Below are 16,836 nucleotides of genomic sequence, written 5' to 3'. Positions count from 1 at the left end.
GCCCGAAAAGGTGCGGCGCCCGCCCAGCATCTGCAGTTTTACAAGTACATGTGGTTTCAAAGGCATCACATTGACTAAATTAAGCTGTGTGTCTTTCCATCAAGTGTATGCTTCAGTCCAAAGAGAAAAAAATGGAGGTGGGGGTGACGCACAAGTGGTTCTCAAATGAAAATCTTTCGCCTGGCCTCTCAGCCTTAGCAAAGACAGGCAGGGTGGGAGAAAGAGGGATGTGTCATAGCGAAGGGCTCGCTAACACCACCAGCACTACTCTGTCCTTGTTGATACGATGCAGGCGAGCTTCAGTGTGGAGGATGGGGCGCCTGGCAGGCGACTGCGTTCACCTCCAGCTGCGTCCCGCTGCTCGTTGCGCCTGACGTGGGCGGGGTCACGCGCCACCAGCTCTAAGGTCGCAGAAGTTTGCCGCCGGCACAGCAGGACCCCGGGAAAGCAGTGCAGGCCTTGCGAGTTTTATTTCCCCCGGTTTGTGGCGGTATGTAACACGAGGCAGTAGTAGGGTTAGGACTTCACCTTACGTAACCCGGGAATTTAACCGCAGCTCCGGAGAGCGTGGGGAGAAGGCGGCTTAGGGACCGTGATACATTACAGGGAATCATGCTGTCCCCGTTACTGTTTACACAGTCGTCATTCCAGCCTGTTCACAGCCAGCACTGACCGCATTGCCAATGTTGACAGTTATCAACCTTATAAATTTTTTTTTTCCTAGGGCACGTAAAATTATTAGGCTTATTAATCATGTGCTGTTGCTAAGTTTATAGATTTCATGCAAGACAAATCTTGTATAAAAATTGCAAAAGATGTTGTACTCTGTTTAGTCTTCCCTGACATCACTAACAGCCACTAAGTGCATTTGAATATGCCTAATTCAAACAGGCTGGATTTGTAGGATATTTTTGCAGTCGTTGCTATACAGAAGGAACAGCACGTGCTCAAGGGCCAAAAATGTGGCCATAATGCAGATAATGGATTCTTTAACTTTCTCTATATGGGGTGGAAGAGACAGTTGGCAGCTGCACAGCCTGCGTTTCTCTCGTCCTCAAATGGCTCCAAATCAGGCTGGCTGGAAATTTCAAATAACAAACGGCTCCAGGAAAAACAGGCGTTTCATGGGGAACAGGCACACAGAGAAGAGAGGGATGGGAAAAGGAAGGTTTGCAGCGTGTTATGGAAAGGTAGGTATGTGCACTTTGTTGGTCCTCGGGGGAAATTACTTTTCTGCAGCAGGTTTGGGCACATGCAGCAAGCTTAGCAGCTACACAGCAGTCACACAGTAAATAGAACATGCAACATACGTGCAATACATACAGTGATTAGTGTGTGAGTTTAGAAGAGCTTACGTGCGATTAACACGTTTTTTTTATGTCACGTCAAGGTGGTTTCACACGTAACACCATGAAATTCTCCTGTGAATGGCGACTGTAAGGGGAGTCAACGGTTTGGCTACTTTTGACCGGTCGCCGGGTCAGCCTGGGTCACTTTGGGTCAGGTGGTCAGGCAGCCTGCAGCCTCTTGCCAACAGCCGTGAGGTCGGTGGCCCCAGTGTAACGTTGCAGTGACTATATCATTGGCTTCAATCTGACCTTGGGGGATGAACGCGGTCATGGTATCAGAGTCCCGTGTGTCAGCTGCCCTTCACACTGGGAGCAGCAGCAGGACTAATGGCGCCTGTGTCGTCCTGGCTGCGCGCTTCCGGCGCAGCTGTGCAGCCCAGCTGGATGTAGCACAGACTGACATTTTATCGGTGGCGTTCGGGAACAGTCGTGCCGTGATGTCGACCGGAGGACTGAGGATCCCAAGGCAGCCGAGACCCTCTTACGGCTTGTATGGTGCAGCTGCGAACGGTGCCAGCGAGGAGGAGAGAGGAGGGGAGGGGGAAGAGAGGCAGAGGGAAAGCAGGGGGTGGGGGGGGGGGGTAGAGGGAGGGAGCGAGTGAGTATTGAATCATGAAATGAGAACCACATTTCCTCACCAAGCTGAAATGTGGACTTTCCATTTTTGCTACTGACACGCTCCCCCCCAGCTCCCCCAGAAACAGGCAGAGTGCAGCAGTCTGCTGTTTGTTTATGGCCCTTTCTGTCCTCCCACCCCCAGCTCCGCCTGCTGTTAGCTTCTGTGAACCTTCCGGGGAAGCTCAGAGCCAACTCTCTAAACAAAAAAAAAAATTATTTAATGAACCGCGCTTTTTTGCTGTTCAGTTTTCTGGGCGAGGCCTTGCACGGTCCTCCACATCGTGTGCTTACTGCTCTCCTTTCATTCCTGACACATCTGGCATTGCAGAGCTGGAGCCTAGGACCCACCTCAGACTGATGCCACTGGATCGGACACGACATGGCTGTGAAAAAGCCCCGAAGGGTCAGAGGGCAGCTGCTGCGCGGTGGAGGCCGGGCAGCCTGTCCTCCCTACCCTTCTGTGGTCCCTCTTGCTCTCGTACACTCTACCTCCTTCCCTTTTTCCACATAAAGCTGTTTTTCATAAAGTCGTGCCTGGAGTTACAGTCCCAGAGGCGCTCCGTGAAACACTAGTCCTGTCTGACGCTCTGCCAAAGATCCCAGCAGAAGATACTTCTTGCTTTGCGCTTTTGTGTTCCTGCAGTCAAAGACTGTCAGAGTCCCTCAACTCTTTAAGGACGAAGGACAAAAACAGCCATAAGGACAGAGAGGCCTATCCAGTGAGCAGTGTCACTCCTCTTTCTTCTTCTCATCTCCTCTCCTCCACACAGCCCACCATCACACAAACCCCTGGATGTCCCATTCAGGGGGCCCTCTCTTATCGATATGCCAGTGACGTAAACCGAAATACCGACCACTAGGTGGTGATCCAATGCGTCCGTTGCCTTCACTTACTCTTGTCATTCTTCTGGGCTAAGCTCTCAGGGAAATGCAGCTAAGGGGCTCGTCCCATTGGGGGTGTCAGACGGGGCCTGTGAGCGCAGTACCCAGTCTGAACAGTAAAATAGCAGCAGTATAAATGGCGAACGATTAAGGGGTCTATTGTGGTCACCAGGTTAGATAAACATCTACTAGACAACTGCATGTCAACAGAGGGTCATGTCCACCTGTTCACAGTATAGGGTTACAATGTGTTTAAAACACAGTTGAGTGTAGGGTACGTCAGTGTTTCCCAACCTTTTTTGAATTGTGTACCCCCTGAGAGATTTTCTCATACCACAAGTACCCCCTTTGTCAAATGTGTTGATGATTCAATAAAAGTAGAACGTACAACTGATTATCAAATTTAAAACATTTTATTAAATCTCCATAACTTGAACATTTAATTCATTAAGCAACACATCCCAGATAGATTTTCTTTCTATACCAGGGCACAGCTAATGGAATGGCTGATAATATTTACCCATCATCAGGGAAATTAAATATAAAAATTTTTTCCACGTACCCCCTGTAATGTGCTCGCGTACCACTAGGGGTACGCGTACCCCCGGTTGGGAATCACTGGGGTACGTCATACTACAGCACATAAGGTCAAATTTTGGTCTGGGAGAATGGAGGGAAGAGTTGGAGATCAGTTTATATGTCTCTGCCTGTGTGTATCTGTATGTATGCATGCATTGTTGAAGCTGTGATATAAATCTTGAAATCTGAGCCGAAATACTGTATGTCCATAAACCATACTGATTTCAGAGCAGGCAGTTTTTGACTCATGGAAGTAATCCACAAACCCTTATGTAAGTGCAGGTCAGCTCCATTCCCCCCCCCGTTCACTGAGATGCATAAGCCAAAAATATAGTATTAATCCGTACACACATTAAATCAATGACAAGAAAAATGTAAATATATTTTCATTGTATATCATCTTCCATAAACTATAGCAACATAAATATCTGGATTTGCGCAAGTTTTACATAAATCGAAAGTTATCTGTACTCAGAGCTGGGATCGACTTCCATAGGGCCATAAAGGGTTAAATTAACGCTCTTGGGGATACTAAGTGAGCAGATTAATTGATTGGATGTGTATTTGCAAGCAGCAGATGGGCATTAATGGTGTCCCTAATTTGGGAAAATTCCCCCGAATCAGCAGCAAAAGCATCAGTGTCTTAGGGTTTAGAGGTAGAATCATATAATAAATGTGTTTTTAAATGGGAACACCCAGGAGACTGAGCTAATAAGCAGAGTGATAAATTACAGCTGGGCCAGAAGTTTATACTGAAAGAAAACACACACACACACACCGAGCCACATCGGTGCCGGCATCCCATTGACTCACTTTTAATGTAATTAACAATGCCTAACTCTGTCTGAAAACAGATCAATAACAGGAAAACACTCAAGTTAATAATGCCATTTGTGTTATAACGACAGGCCCGCACCCATGGATCTGCATATACATCCCAGTAAACTTGTGCAGGATGGTATGTTATCATATGGCTTTTGAGTTCCTGCAGAGGGACAATCAATCAGGACCCGCTTTTGTTGAATGACATAGACTTTTTTTTTTTTTTTTCGTATCCTAATGTAAGGTGTTGATGTCACGTCTACATGAAGTCTGGGGCTTTTCTCGGGCACCAACCTTTTGGCAACAGCCTGAGACTTTGCTGTATCCCACTTCCCCTGGGAGCCCCTGCTGCTCCTGGGGATTCACTGGGATGGCAGAGAGCCATGCGGGGGGAAGCGGGGGCTGTGTGTTGCTAGCATTTGCTGTACCCGCCCAGTCGCCCTCTGTAGACGGTTGCTCATTTCACCTTATCTGCCACCCTGGAGCACTTAGCAGGATGCTCTCTCCCCCCCCCTCCCCCCCCCCCCGCGCATTGCTCCCCCTGCTCCAGCGATACCCCACAGCTTCCCTGGCAGACAGGGACTCTGAGAAAATGCTGTCTGACACCGACAGCTGGTGGCCAGCGTTGGTAGTTCTTCATTCAATACTTCGAAGTTTTTTTTTTTTGCCCTGATAGTTTTCGTTTTTTCCTTACCCCTCATCGGGTTGGTTTTCCAGAAAAGCCCTTTTTCTTTAGTGTCTTCATCTGGGCTCCAGCGCTCTCGCTGGTGTTCCCGTTCATTCTCGCCGAAGTTGGAGCCAGACTGGAGGCACCGGCGTGACGAGAGTTTGAGGAGTGCCTGATCATGACCCGATGAGGGCTTGATTAGTAAGTGACGAGCGCCAGAGGGCTTTTATGAGGGTCTGATGAGGGTCTGGCGACGGCGTGCTGCTGTTTCAGCAGGCAGCCCGTTGCCCAGGTTACAGCAGAATGCGCTTGTTTGCAGGGTGACCATTTGGGGGCACGTGGGCCTTTGTCGGTTTCAGCCTTTTGCATCAGCGTTGGGTCTGAGTTTGCTGGTGACACGTGTTCTTCACTGGGATTGTTAAAGCAAACTCATATTAACCCCCCCCCCATTCATGGCTGTCCTTTGCCTGAATGTGACTCATAGATGTTTGGTAAACATTTAGGGTGTCAGTGAACATTGAACATTCTGAGTTTGCCGCATATTCATTTACGCAAACCCATAACTGGGCAGCCAGTTGACATTGGACCCCCAAGGGTTTATTTTTTTTTCTCCCCACTTGGACGTTTTTGGTTCCATTGCCCTCTGCCGTTTATTCTTTCTTTCTGTCTTCCCTTTTCCCTGTTTCATGTATTATTATGTATAAATGATGTAGTAATGTTCTACCGCAAACCCATGTGAAGTGCCTTGGGGTGACACTGTTGTGAAAGGTATATAAAAATAAATTGAATTGAACTGAACACTGCCAATGCAATAATGGAAGACACGTCATTCGCAGTCGCTGAAAACATGGACGCACTCACCACTGCGTCTGTCACGCCTCCTGTTTTAAGTACTGTGATAGGACCTCCTGTTGCCTGTTAGGTCTTTCATTAAGTGGCAGCCGGCTCTATGAAATGCAGACATGTTGTGGTCTGTAAGCATTTAATAATTTGGGAGGAATACATTTGGCTTTGATTCTCCAATTTCCTTGCTACTCTCCATAACTGCAGAGCTGTTTCCAGTTACCCATTTTTCCATCCTGTAGTCCTCACTCCTGTCTGTGCTGTGACGAAAGCCCTCCTCATAGTAGGGGCTATATCGCAGTAATCTGCTCGGAACACGACGTCTCGACTTACAGCCCAGCATGTCCACACATCTGCGTGTCCACATTCACATCCCTGCCATCTGCATCTGTTGGGGTCTGCCCAGTCTTCCGGAGTTCACAGAGGACACGGCTACGGAGATCGCACGGGGTTAAACGGGGTCGTGACCCTGTGTGGGAGGCCAGCCGCAGGAAATACTGCACGCTCTCCCTCATACGTTCATGGAAGCCCAAATGAGCACATTAATGCCGTCCTCTCGCACACATGCAGGCACGTACCTGCACACGCTCTCCTGCTCGCCCCGTTCACAGGCCTGCTTGTCTCGGGTTTGTAATTCGATGTTTAATTAGATTTTCTGGGTTATGGGTGTTTCCGGAGAGACTCTCGCTGCTTGTTAAATGCGGCCCAGGCAGCTGCCAGAGGCCACAACAGCAGCCGTTTCAATCTCCATTTCCTGTCTGTCATGGCACTCTCCCGCTCCGCGCTGTCTTTATCCGCTCCGCGCTCTCTACCCTCACTTGACCCCCTCCGTTATGGCTCTGCGGCAGAGGACAAAGACTCATAGGCTTGCAGTTGATCTTTAAAGTCCCCGGAAGGAGCCCCACTGTTACAGCCTTGAGTCTGAGTCAGCGCCTGATGCGTTATCCAGATGTATAAATGCGTAAAAATTGTTAGTTGCTGTGGATAGAGCTTTAACTACTAACAGGATAAAGGTGCACTTATGTCCAGGACACTGAGGTGAGCAGAGGTCCTCATCTGCTCATTGTCATTATCTCCTGAGATACCCTAAACACCAGTGGTGCCCCCAGTTGGTGGCAGCAGGGTCTTCTGCGTATGTGTACCATTTTCAGTATATAAGGGGCTTTGGTCCAGCAAATAGAAACATTAAGTAATTTAAACGTCAAAGATGCTGGAATTTTCAGTGAATTTGGGTTTTTTTTTGCACTTAATGCAACATGATTGTGTTCTCCCGCCTTGTCTAGCAGCCGTTGGTTGTCTCAGTATCTAACAACGTACTTTGGATTTGTGTGTCAGAGATGCACGATATATCGGTTGGCATATCAGCATCGGTTCAATGTGTCAGTCTGGGAGAATATTACTGGCAGATATTTAAATGTCCACATATATTCTATGACGAAATGTTATTCCGCTTATCTGCACTGTCAAGCTCGGCAAGTTTCCGGTATAGATATCGCCAATATTAGTGAACAATTTTTCAGTTATCGGGGCAGGTGAAATTTTCCACATTGGTTCCACATAAGTACTCTTTATTAGAAGCCATAGGTGTCTGTCTGACCTCCTCCTTCTCCAAGTCTTTGTTCATGTTGTTGTTTGAGGTCCCGGGACAGTGTTCTGAGGTTGTGCTGGCGAAGGCACACAATGCGCCCCACGCTCTCCTGCCAGGTCCCCATCAAAAAGTCTGTCTGTCTCTTCTGTCTTCATCCTGGCCAGTCACCTCCTCTTTGGCAGAGTTTGCCTTTCTTGCAGCTTTACCCCAAATCCCCCTGCCCTCTGGCACCAGGCGCAGGGGCCTTGTCACACGATCTGCACACCCACGTTCCCTCCGGCCCAGAGCGCTCTCTGGGTACCCTTACCCCAGCCACAGACCACACCCATTTCTTTGCCTCTCTTGAATTCAGATCCAGGGCCTCGGCACAGAGCAGTACAGCTGAACAGCCGCTGCCTTCCGGTCTGTATCGGCCGTGTGTCCTGCCGCCTGGCTGAGTGGGCGCTCACACGGTGTGCTGACACAGAGCCTCTGCCAGGTTCTCAGCACCGGTCCAGCCTGTGTTCGGTCACCTGGGTGGGGTCTCGGGTCTGGGCTGTGTCACCCGTTTCTGGCAGTACCCCTCGCGTTGGGGTTGGGGCAGGTGCAGGTGGGGGAGACCTGAGAGAAGCTTGGACATGTTTTTGTCCCCTATATGAATGGGGGAATGACAGGGGAGTTCCTCTCTGCCGGTTGGCTTACATTGCTCTTCTGCTGGAGGAGGTGAAGCAGCAGCTGTATAGACAGAGCCGTGGGGGGTCCCCTCTTACAGCCCGGTGCAGACACCCCAACTGTCCTTCCCCTCACTTCCTGCAGCCTCAGTGCTCCCTCCCCACACTGTCCCCTTGCTCTTTCCATGTTCTCTCACCCCATTGTCTCTCCATGTCTCCTTTTCCTGTCCTCTTACCCCTAACTCTTGCACAGTGGAGTATAAGAGCGTGTCAGCAAGAGGCAAGACACTGAAACACACGCAGATGCACACAACGCATAGCATGGACAGAAACCCGCACACACACACACACACACACACACACACACACACACACACACACACACACACACACACACACACACACACACACACACCAAGCCTCCCCTGACGGACTGCTCAGAAAGCGCATTCTTGGCAGAACACAACTGCAAAAATTGATTTCATGCATGGCTATGAGCATAAAGTGCCATTAGTTTCTGTTTACTCCGATCTCACTCCTCGCCACGTGTTTCAGTCTCACTCTTTCCTCTCCTTTTCTCAGGCGTGTTGTTCGTAGCGTATCTACAAAGCGTTTTAAAGTGTGTTTTACGGCTGAGAACCTTTGTGACTTTCCACATACTGGGAGATTTCCATTCGGACACACTGAGCCTCTTTGCCAGAAAGTGACACCTGGTGGTCAGAAATTTTTAGAAGCGACAGGACTGTTGTGGACGTTTCCTTTTTAAACAGCCTTCTGATTGACAGATTCATATTGAGAGAGGTCAGTAAATCTGCTTCAAGAAAATTCTGTCGTTACCATCCGCCAGCATCGACAACATCAACGTCGTTAAAGCAGGGACGTGATTCAATGGCTAACTTTAGCCCTAACAACACCTACACACTTTGTGAATTGTATAACGTCGACATGCACAGCGTAGGCTGGGCAGCCAATGAGCCGTGGACCTGCAGAGGTTTTCCTTCTAATATATTATGCAGAGTTAGGTTTAGCTTCTTCTGTTGTGCTCTGTTCACCCCACTGTTTTCAATGTACAGCTGACTTTGCATCAGTTACATATTGTATGTCTTTATTTTCAGTGGAAACAGTGTTTTGTAAAAGCATTATATTCCAAAATTTATTGAATTGTACATTAGTGTAGATTTACCATAATGTTTTCTTGGGGTGTTTGTATGTACAGCTGTATGCAGCCCATTCTGATAATTCTTTGTACATTTATGTTCAGTTAGAGATTGCCTCTAAATAAGCATTTATACATACATCCTGTTAGCTTGAATATATTATTGTATGTTTAGTGGCTAAATTAAACAAAACTAAAGATCGCCGGTCACACTGTTGCTGGTTGGAATACCGAGGATGATACAACTTAAAATACAACTTGCTTCATCTTTATCAGTGAAATGTTCTGGAATATTCCATACAGACTGCATACTATTTATAGTATTCAGTATAATATAATATAATATTCATAATATTCATAGTGTTCGGTAAAGTGTAGCAATAATAATAATAATAATACACTTATGACACTTTATAGTTATTCAGAATAAAAATCACTTTACAGAAGAAATAATATGTATAAAAATCCACAACTGGAAAGTTTATTAAAATTCAATTGAGAAGTGCCATTAAAAATGCAAATGAAGATAAAAATATATGAAGGAACACACAATAATTAAATAAGATAGCAAATGCCAGCAATAATGCCGCAAGCTATTTTTGGTTTGAAAGTGCAAGTTACTCAGTCTGCCAACCATTCTAGTGTGCGGTAAATAACTGAATGAGGGTGTTTACATGGATATAGCAGGCAGGGAGAGATGGAGGGCACAGTGTTTTGCGTTTGTGGACGGCCCTGGGGTCCCCGCTCACCCAGCTCGCCATGCTGTGTGTGGATCTGGCCGGGCACAGGCGCCAGGCACAGATGGGTACGCAGATGGGCAGCTTCGAACACCTGCTCTCTCACCCAGCCAGCCAGCCAGCCTGCTTGCCAGCCTGCCCCACCACCCCACCCCAGTCTCGGTAGGGCTACACACTGCCATTCTCATACCACTTACACGGGCAGATCCAAGTTAGGCACTGTCTGTACTGTTATACATAGTGTCCAGAGTCTTACGGGCAGCAGGTAGCAGCTTGGATGTGCAAGCAGAGAGTCGCTGCTACTCTATAAATCTTGAGCAGACAAACTAAATTGTTTCAATGTGCATAGCTATATAAAGAGGTAAAATGGGGTGGTGTTTTGGACAAAATGAATCGGCAGCAGTATAAAAGCGGATATTTTGGGGTAACGAGCTGGTCCTCATTAATCACAGACCCCGCCACACGGTGCAGCTTGAGCTTCTGAGCCACACTATCAGGACTGAAGAGCGTTTTGTGGAACTTAAGCGCAAACAGAATTGTTGGCCCAGTTTAGCCGGGCCTTTTTGAAATCAAGACCCAACTCAAGGGGTGTCCGCAGAGAGCGCCAACAGAAAGCCAAGCACTACTGTCAGATGGCAAGTGGTATTATAAGATAGGAAAATAATAAATAAGTGGCAACCTGGAAAAAATAAAATAAAGTCCAATAAATGAGCACTGTGAACATCTGTGTGGGCTAGCCTTAGGGATTATGTGGGTTTGGAACATTTTAAGCGCATTAAGGATTAAGAAAAAAGGTCAGAATGTTTAGCAACACACTGATAAACCTCTTAAGTGAAACTCAATTGGGAAGCTGTGCTGTTACTCCAAGTTGGCACAGATTTGGCTTTCGTCCTCTCGGTGAGGAGACGTACTGGAGAGCACACACACACACACACACACACACACACACACACACACACACACACACACACACACACGGCACATACATGCACACAGTGTCACACAACAGTGTGTTTGTTTGTTCACAGAGGCCGTCAGAAGCCATGGTGTGCTTGTGTGCCTTCGCCAGCACGCAAACCTTTGTCTCTTACCTGTAAAGTAAGAAGAAAATATGCAAAGCTGCTGTAAATGTGAGTGTAGGAACATGCTTGTATTCCACCCATGAACCACCCACACATGTACAGAATGATTTAAAGACTCCGCACACACCAGGTCTAAAGAGGCTCGACTGAGGAGTGGGCTCCAGCTCGCAAACAATTGCTCCAGTCTGTCATGTACTGCTCTTCTCTCGCCTACATAAATGAAGGATTCTGGGTAACAGTGTTCAGAGTAAGGCACCGTGTTTGGAGTGTGTTTGTCGGGGCAGTCTGAGCACACCTGCGCCACCCCTAGCCGTTGGGTATTTGGGTCCAGCAGCCTTGCCTCGGACTAATTGCTTTCTGGCAGCTGTCCGGGTTACTCCGGTCCTCCCCTGAAGCTTTGTCCTCCACCGGCCTTTAGCAGCACCTCTGGGTTTCTGGCATTTTCCGTTTGTAATTATATGCTTATATTCACATGCTCACCTGTCAGTCCTGAGCGCCAGTTGGAGCCCTCTGTAGTGCCCCTGTAGTCAAAGGTGAGGGAAGGTAGCCTCTACAAATGAGCTGGGACGGGGGGGACATGCTGTAGCAGGTCATGGCCAAGGCGCAGGGCCCTGGTCTGTCTTTGCCAGTGTCTGTCTGGGTGATGAACATCAAGCTTTACTCACTGGAGGCCAATTTCTTCTGTCACCTAAGCCCACATTATGCACCATTCAAAACATACACACACACACACAAGCTGTCAGTCTATTAATAGCTCTGTGTTTCCATGTGGTTTCATCTGGGAAGTCATTGGTTTTTTTTTTTTCCTAGTGAGTTTCTGACACCCGATTGGCTCACTGCGAGTGATGGTGTGTCAGACAGACCCAGAGGCCAGTTTTTTTGATCTCCCTGAACTTTGGGTCTAATCCACGTCTGCTGTCACAGAGAGAGCGAGGACACATAACCTGCTGTCATTGCTGCCATCTCCGTACCCACACGGCAAGCTCTCGCTGCCTGAAAATCACAGACAATTCTCAGTGTTTCACTTTAGGCCCCAGTAGTAATCATAGAGACAGATATGTTATCCATCTGTGTTACAGTGCATGTAATCTTCAAAACATTAATGTGAGCATTGTGGTGTGTGTCTGCCTCTCTGTCTTTGTGTGTCAGTGGAGATGCTGCTGTATTTAGATAAGACCACTGTTGGCGGACTGATGATGAACAGAGACGCTGATTCCCCAATTCATCCCACAGTCCACCAGCTTAGGGTCTGCTTTACGGGCCTCAGTGGAATCTGTGTGTGTCACATGTTGCACTATTTTGATCATTTTTCCTCTACCCGTTGTCCTTCTTATTTTTCCTAAGGACGGTCTTTCCATGAGGTTGACCTATGAGACGGGAAGCTCACTAATGACGGCAGGGGGGGGGGGGGTTGTGTGTCCATGTCATTGCTGATGGCTTTTCATTTGAGACAACTTGGAGATTTGATGAAGTGTAGAGCTGGGCCACAGAGCAGCTCACAGAAGAGCCGGACCCTGTTGGCACCTCTTTTGCTGCTCGAGGTCATAACTGGGTCAGGGCTAAGCTTAGCATCACCACACCGCCTGCTCTGCAGGGTGAGCCACTTTCTTTGCTGAGACTCCAGCGGGGTTTGTCCCTCACAACATCCACACGGGTGACTGAGGAAGACCTAATTGTGTGCCTCATCGAGAGCACCTCCGGCAGAGGTCAAATCACAGGTTCAGATTCAGTCACCTGACTCCATTAGTTCCGTCGATGACATAAACTCTTTCTTTGACAATTGGCTCTTTGAGGGCACTCTCAGTATCCACATGAAAACAATCAGTATTCAGCGACATTCTAGTTCTCCCACTGCTGAACTCTCGAGCAGTATCGGTCCATTCCACCTGAAGATAGCTGGGAGTATCGATGGCCTGGTTCCGATCGTGCTTCTGATCGATGCTCGATAATGCGCGTGTGTGTTTGTGTGCCTGTGTGTGCGCTGTCAGCAAACAGGAATGCATTGGTACTGCCAATAACTAAGATGGCTGCCAAGCGCTAAGATGGCTGCCAGGATTAACTGGAGCGAATGTGCATGCGAGACGGAAGGAGAGACAGAAAAACACAGGCAGCAAGGAGAGGAGCATGTCTTCCTGCTTCGGAGAGGGGGATAAACGGCACAGTGGTCTTCGGCTGTTTTTCACCTTTTGATATACTTTTTTCATTTGATTCTGTTTTTGAGCGGTTTCGTAATCTTGTTGGGAGTGTGGAGAATCGTGTTGCCGTGTGCCCGCTTATTCCGGCGCACCCTCCACGGCAGCAGGAAAACCCTGGGAACGGATGCATGCACATGTCACGGTAACCATGCCGTGCTTCCAGGGGCTCATGCACGAAAGCCAGCCATTCTCAGAAGTGACGCATATTAGTGCATTCTGTCCCATGTGAATGTCCTCTGTAATATGCAGCCTTAAAGAAAGGTTTAAAAACAAAGGAATGGAGAAGTGGAAGGACTGTGTTTTTCAGTGGTATAAGGCTCTAAGTAAAAGACACTCCCACACTTTGCATTTTGCACAGAATAAATAAAGCCAGGTTAACAGATAAAAAGTCCTTCCCACTTGAAAAGGGTAAGAAGGTACTTTCCCACATTTAAAGCCATCGTCCTTCCTGCTGATTGCTTTCTTTCTCCTTTGTCTGTTGTGCAGAATCAGGACAATCAGACAACTCCAACCAGCAAGGAGATGCCGACATTAAGCCTCCACCCAATGGTGAGATCACAGTGCGGACACGTCTCACATGACATCATCGCATGATCATCACATGAAAGCAGTGGCTTCAGCTTCCGGTCTTACACAAATCTGTAAAGCATATTAAGTACAGAGTGATGTTTGGTTGATGGGGGGATTTGAAACCATCTTGGGAAAATGTCTAAATGACATAAATTTCTGTGAATCTCCCAGGGTGCCTGGCAGTACCTAACATTCTGCATCCTTTCCTTGTCAGGCCACTTGAGTTTCCAGGACTGCTTTGTGACGTCAGGAGTGTGGAACGTCACCGAGCTCGTCCGCGTATCACAGAGTGAGTGATTCCTGACCCCTGTAGAACCCTCACTGTTTCCATCTCTCTCTCGTTTTCCCTGTGACATCACTCCTGGCCGTGCTCTGTCTCACTCCAGGTTTCATCATTGGATACACTTCCCTCTACCCCTGAACATTTAGTACCCTGAATGTTTCCTGCCACAGTTCCCCGTTTTCAGGCTGTTCTCATCACTTGTTTTTTGTTTTTTTTTTATTTAGCCCCAGTTGCAACGGCAACCGGCCCAAATTTCTCACTGGCGGACTTGGAGAGTCCCAGCTACTACAATATCAACCAGGTGGCCTTGGGACGCCGATCCATCACCTCTACTCCATCCACCAGGTATGTGTGCCCCAAGACCGCAGTGGCCATCAACAGCAGGCAACTCTTTGAAAGGTCTGTACTCGTGAGCAGTGCCCCTGTACACCCAGACAGTGTCTGCAGGTTATAGAGGGTCAGAGGAAATCAGGGTACCACCAGGGTTTCTTTCTCTGCTGACTTTAAGCTGTATACTCTGTGTAGTCCTTGTGCATGCTCTATGCCTCTATGGTCTATGCTGTGATTGTGTGATGGGACATCTCTTTCTCTCCCTCCCTCTCCTCCCTCTGTCCCTCGCTCCTGCTGTCTCTCTCTGTTCCTCCTCCTCTTGCACCACAGGACTGAAATGGAGCTCTATGCAAGTCTTCCACGGAGGTAGTTTCATTGACTCTGAATTCTCACGCATGGTGGCACAGCAGGCCAGTCCTGCAGTAGACAGACACACAGTAGGGAAGATAGGGGGCGTGCGTACATGTCAGCCTGTGTGTTACAGACTGTTTGGCCGCGCGACTCGGCAGCTCTCCTGGCATTGGTGCTCCAGGTAGATGAAAGCTGCCAGATCTTGCCCGTTTCCCTTCTCCCCAGTTTCTCCTCAGAGGTTACCGCAGGTGCTCTCAAGGGAGTAGGGCAAACCCTGAGCACACTGTCTTGTATACCAGTCACACGTCAATGGCTGTGCGTGGCCTGCCTTAAAGCAGCAGCTCAGAGATGGAAAACCCCAGCCCCTGATTCCTGTACCCCACAGTTCCAACAAGCGCAAGTCCATCGATGACAGCGAGATGGAGAGCCCGGTGGACGACGTCTTCTACTCCGGCCGCTCGCCCGCCGCCAGCAGCTCCCAGTCCAGCGGCTGGCCCAACGACGTGGATGCAGGTTTGACTCTCTTTGGAGCCGTCGTCTTCTTGTTTGCCTTCTTTACTGCCCCCCCCTACTGACCCCCCCCCCCCCCTCCATTGAACCCTGTTTATCCCCCCACCCGCCCCACAGTGCCAATACATCCATACTGGGTGGCCCTGTCAGCTTTAGGGCGTTCTTTAGGGCGTTCTTTAGGGCGTTCTTCAGTCACTTGACTTGCATGTCTAATGGCAGATGAGTGGTCTTCCTAGTCTGCCTGCTGCATTACACCCTGCAGCTGTGAAGGGCAACGATGAGGTGACACAATTTGCACTGTAACGGGTTCCTCAGATGGAATAATCAGCACTGCACCAAGCGAGAAAACACAGCAGAGCATCTGTATGCAAGATCAGCTGGCGAATGATACCAGCATAATTTATCATGCTGCAAATTGCATATTTTTGCATTAGTATTACAAAAGATAATAGTTAGAACTCATAAACAGTGATTTTTAGTCATGTGCCGTTTTGTAGTGTCAGTTATGAAAATTAAATAAAACTTTCACATGTCATGTCACTGTCAGTTGATCACTGACTTAATTGTAACACTACATTTTTGGGTAGAAAGAATTAGACGTATTGACACTGCTAAGCTGGTTACTTGAGATCCAGGAGCTTTAATGCACAAGGAGGCATGACTCGTTACAGACGTGTTACTATTACTTGTCACTGTGATTATGGACCTGACAGAAAGTCCCTTCTAACATGCAGATTGCAGGTCGTTGTGAAATTCAGTGTTTATGTAAAGAGTTCTGCACCTAAGAATCCTCAAGCACTGGGCAAAGTATTGTTAGATGTATGTAATTGGATCATTCAGTCTTCAGGGCATTATAGTCCAGCCCAGATCAATTTAAAACCAAACCTGGACCTTAGAGGAAGGTAGATCTGAGGCACAGCTCATGGACTGAGCATGAATCCATGAGGCTCTGGTGTGGCTTTGTAGGGCTCTGTATGATTCTTGCCTGGTTTTTGGTCCTTCCTGTAGCTCAGTATATCTCGTTCTGGTTCTTTATGGCCCTTTGTACCTTCCTGTAGATGTCTGACTCTAGCTCTCTCTGTGTGATTCTGTATGGTCTCTTTGCACTTCAGTATAGCTATGTCACTGGTTCTGTGTTGTTCTACATGATTTTTTTGTACCTTCCTGTAGCTCTCCATGACTCTGCCTGGTTCTGTGTGGTTCTTTATGCTTCCCTGTAGCTCTCTGTCTTTCTATATCTGTTTTTTCTCCCTGTGTCTCCCTTTATCCCTATGTAGTTCTGCCTGTTTCTTTATACCCTCCTATAGTTCTGTGTCTCTGGTTCTGTGTGGTTCTGCATGTTCCTTTGTACCTTTATGCAACTCTCTGTGTCTCTGTCTGCCTCTGTGGTTTTAAATGGTTATTTACACTTCCATGTAGCTCTCTGTCTCTGGCTCTGTGACGCTCTACATGGCTGCATGCATAGTTCCATGTAACTTGTTGTAATCTGGTTCAAATGAGTTTGTGGTGCGAGGTGAAACAGGACTGTGTTCAGGGTCCAGATCAAGTAGAATTTTTGTACGTATTAGATTGAGTTTTGTTACTCGCTTGAATATGTATGTGATTCCATATGCTAGGTGTCTGG

General features: G+C 47.9%; 1 protein-coding gene across 14 annotated transcripts in view; it reads left to right on the top strand.

The window, feature by feature from the left end:
- nfixb (nuclear factor I/Xb) overlaps positions 1 to 16,836 on the top strand; it is a 97,633-nt gene that overhangs the window by 60,699 nt on the left and 20,098 nt on the right. For 9 of the 14 annotated variants that reach the window (XM_048992349.1, XM_048992346.1, XM_048992342.1 and 6 more), the window contains 5 exons: positions 13,655 to 13,717; positions 13,953 to 14,027; positions 14,246 to 14,366; positions 14,682 to 14,717; positions 15,088 to 15,215. In XM_048992349.1, coding sequence (XP_048848306.1) covers positions 13,655 to 13,717; positions 13,953 to 14,027; positions 14,246 to 14,366; positions 14,682 to 14,717; positions 15,088 to 15,215 — 423 coding nt within the window. The remainder of the gene's footprint in view (positions 1 to 13,654; positions 13,718 to 13,952; positions 14,028 to 14,245; positions 14,367 to 14,681; positions 14,718 to 15,087; positions 15,216 to 16,836) is intronic. The other 5 variants (XM_048992345.1, XM_048992339.1, XM_048992351.1 and 2 more) reach the window with 1 other exon arrangement.

This window comes from Brienomyrus brachyistius, chromosome 22 (assembly GCF_023856365.1).
Source record: "Brienomyrus brachyistius isolate T26 chromosome 22, BBRACH_0.4, whole genome shotgun sequence".
Lineage (NCBI taxonomy): Eukaryota > Metazoa > Chordata > Actinopteri > Osteoglossiformes > Mormyridae > Brienomyrus > Brienomyrus brachyistius.
The sequence above is the reverse complement of the archived record's forward strand: the minus strand, read 5'-3'. Positions and strand labels throughout refer to the sequence as shown.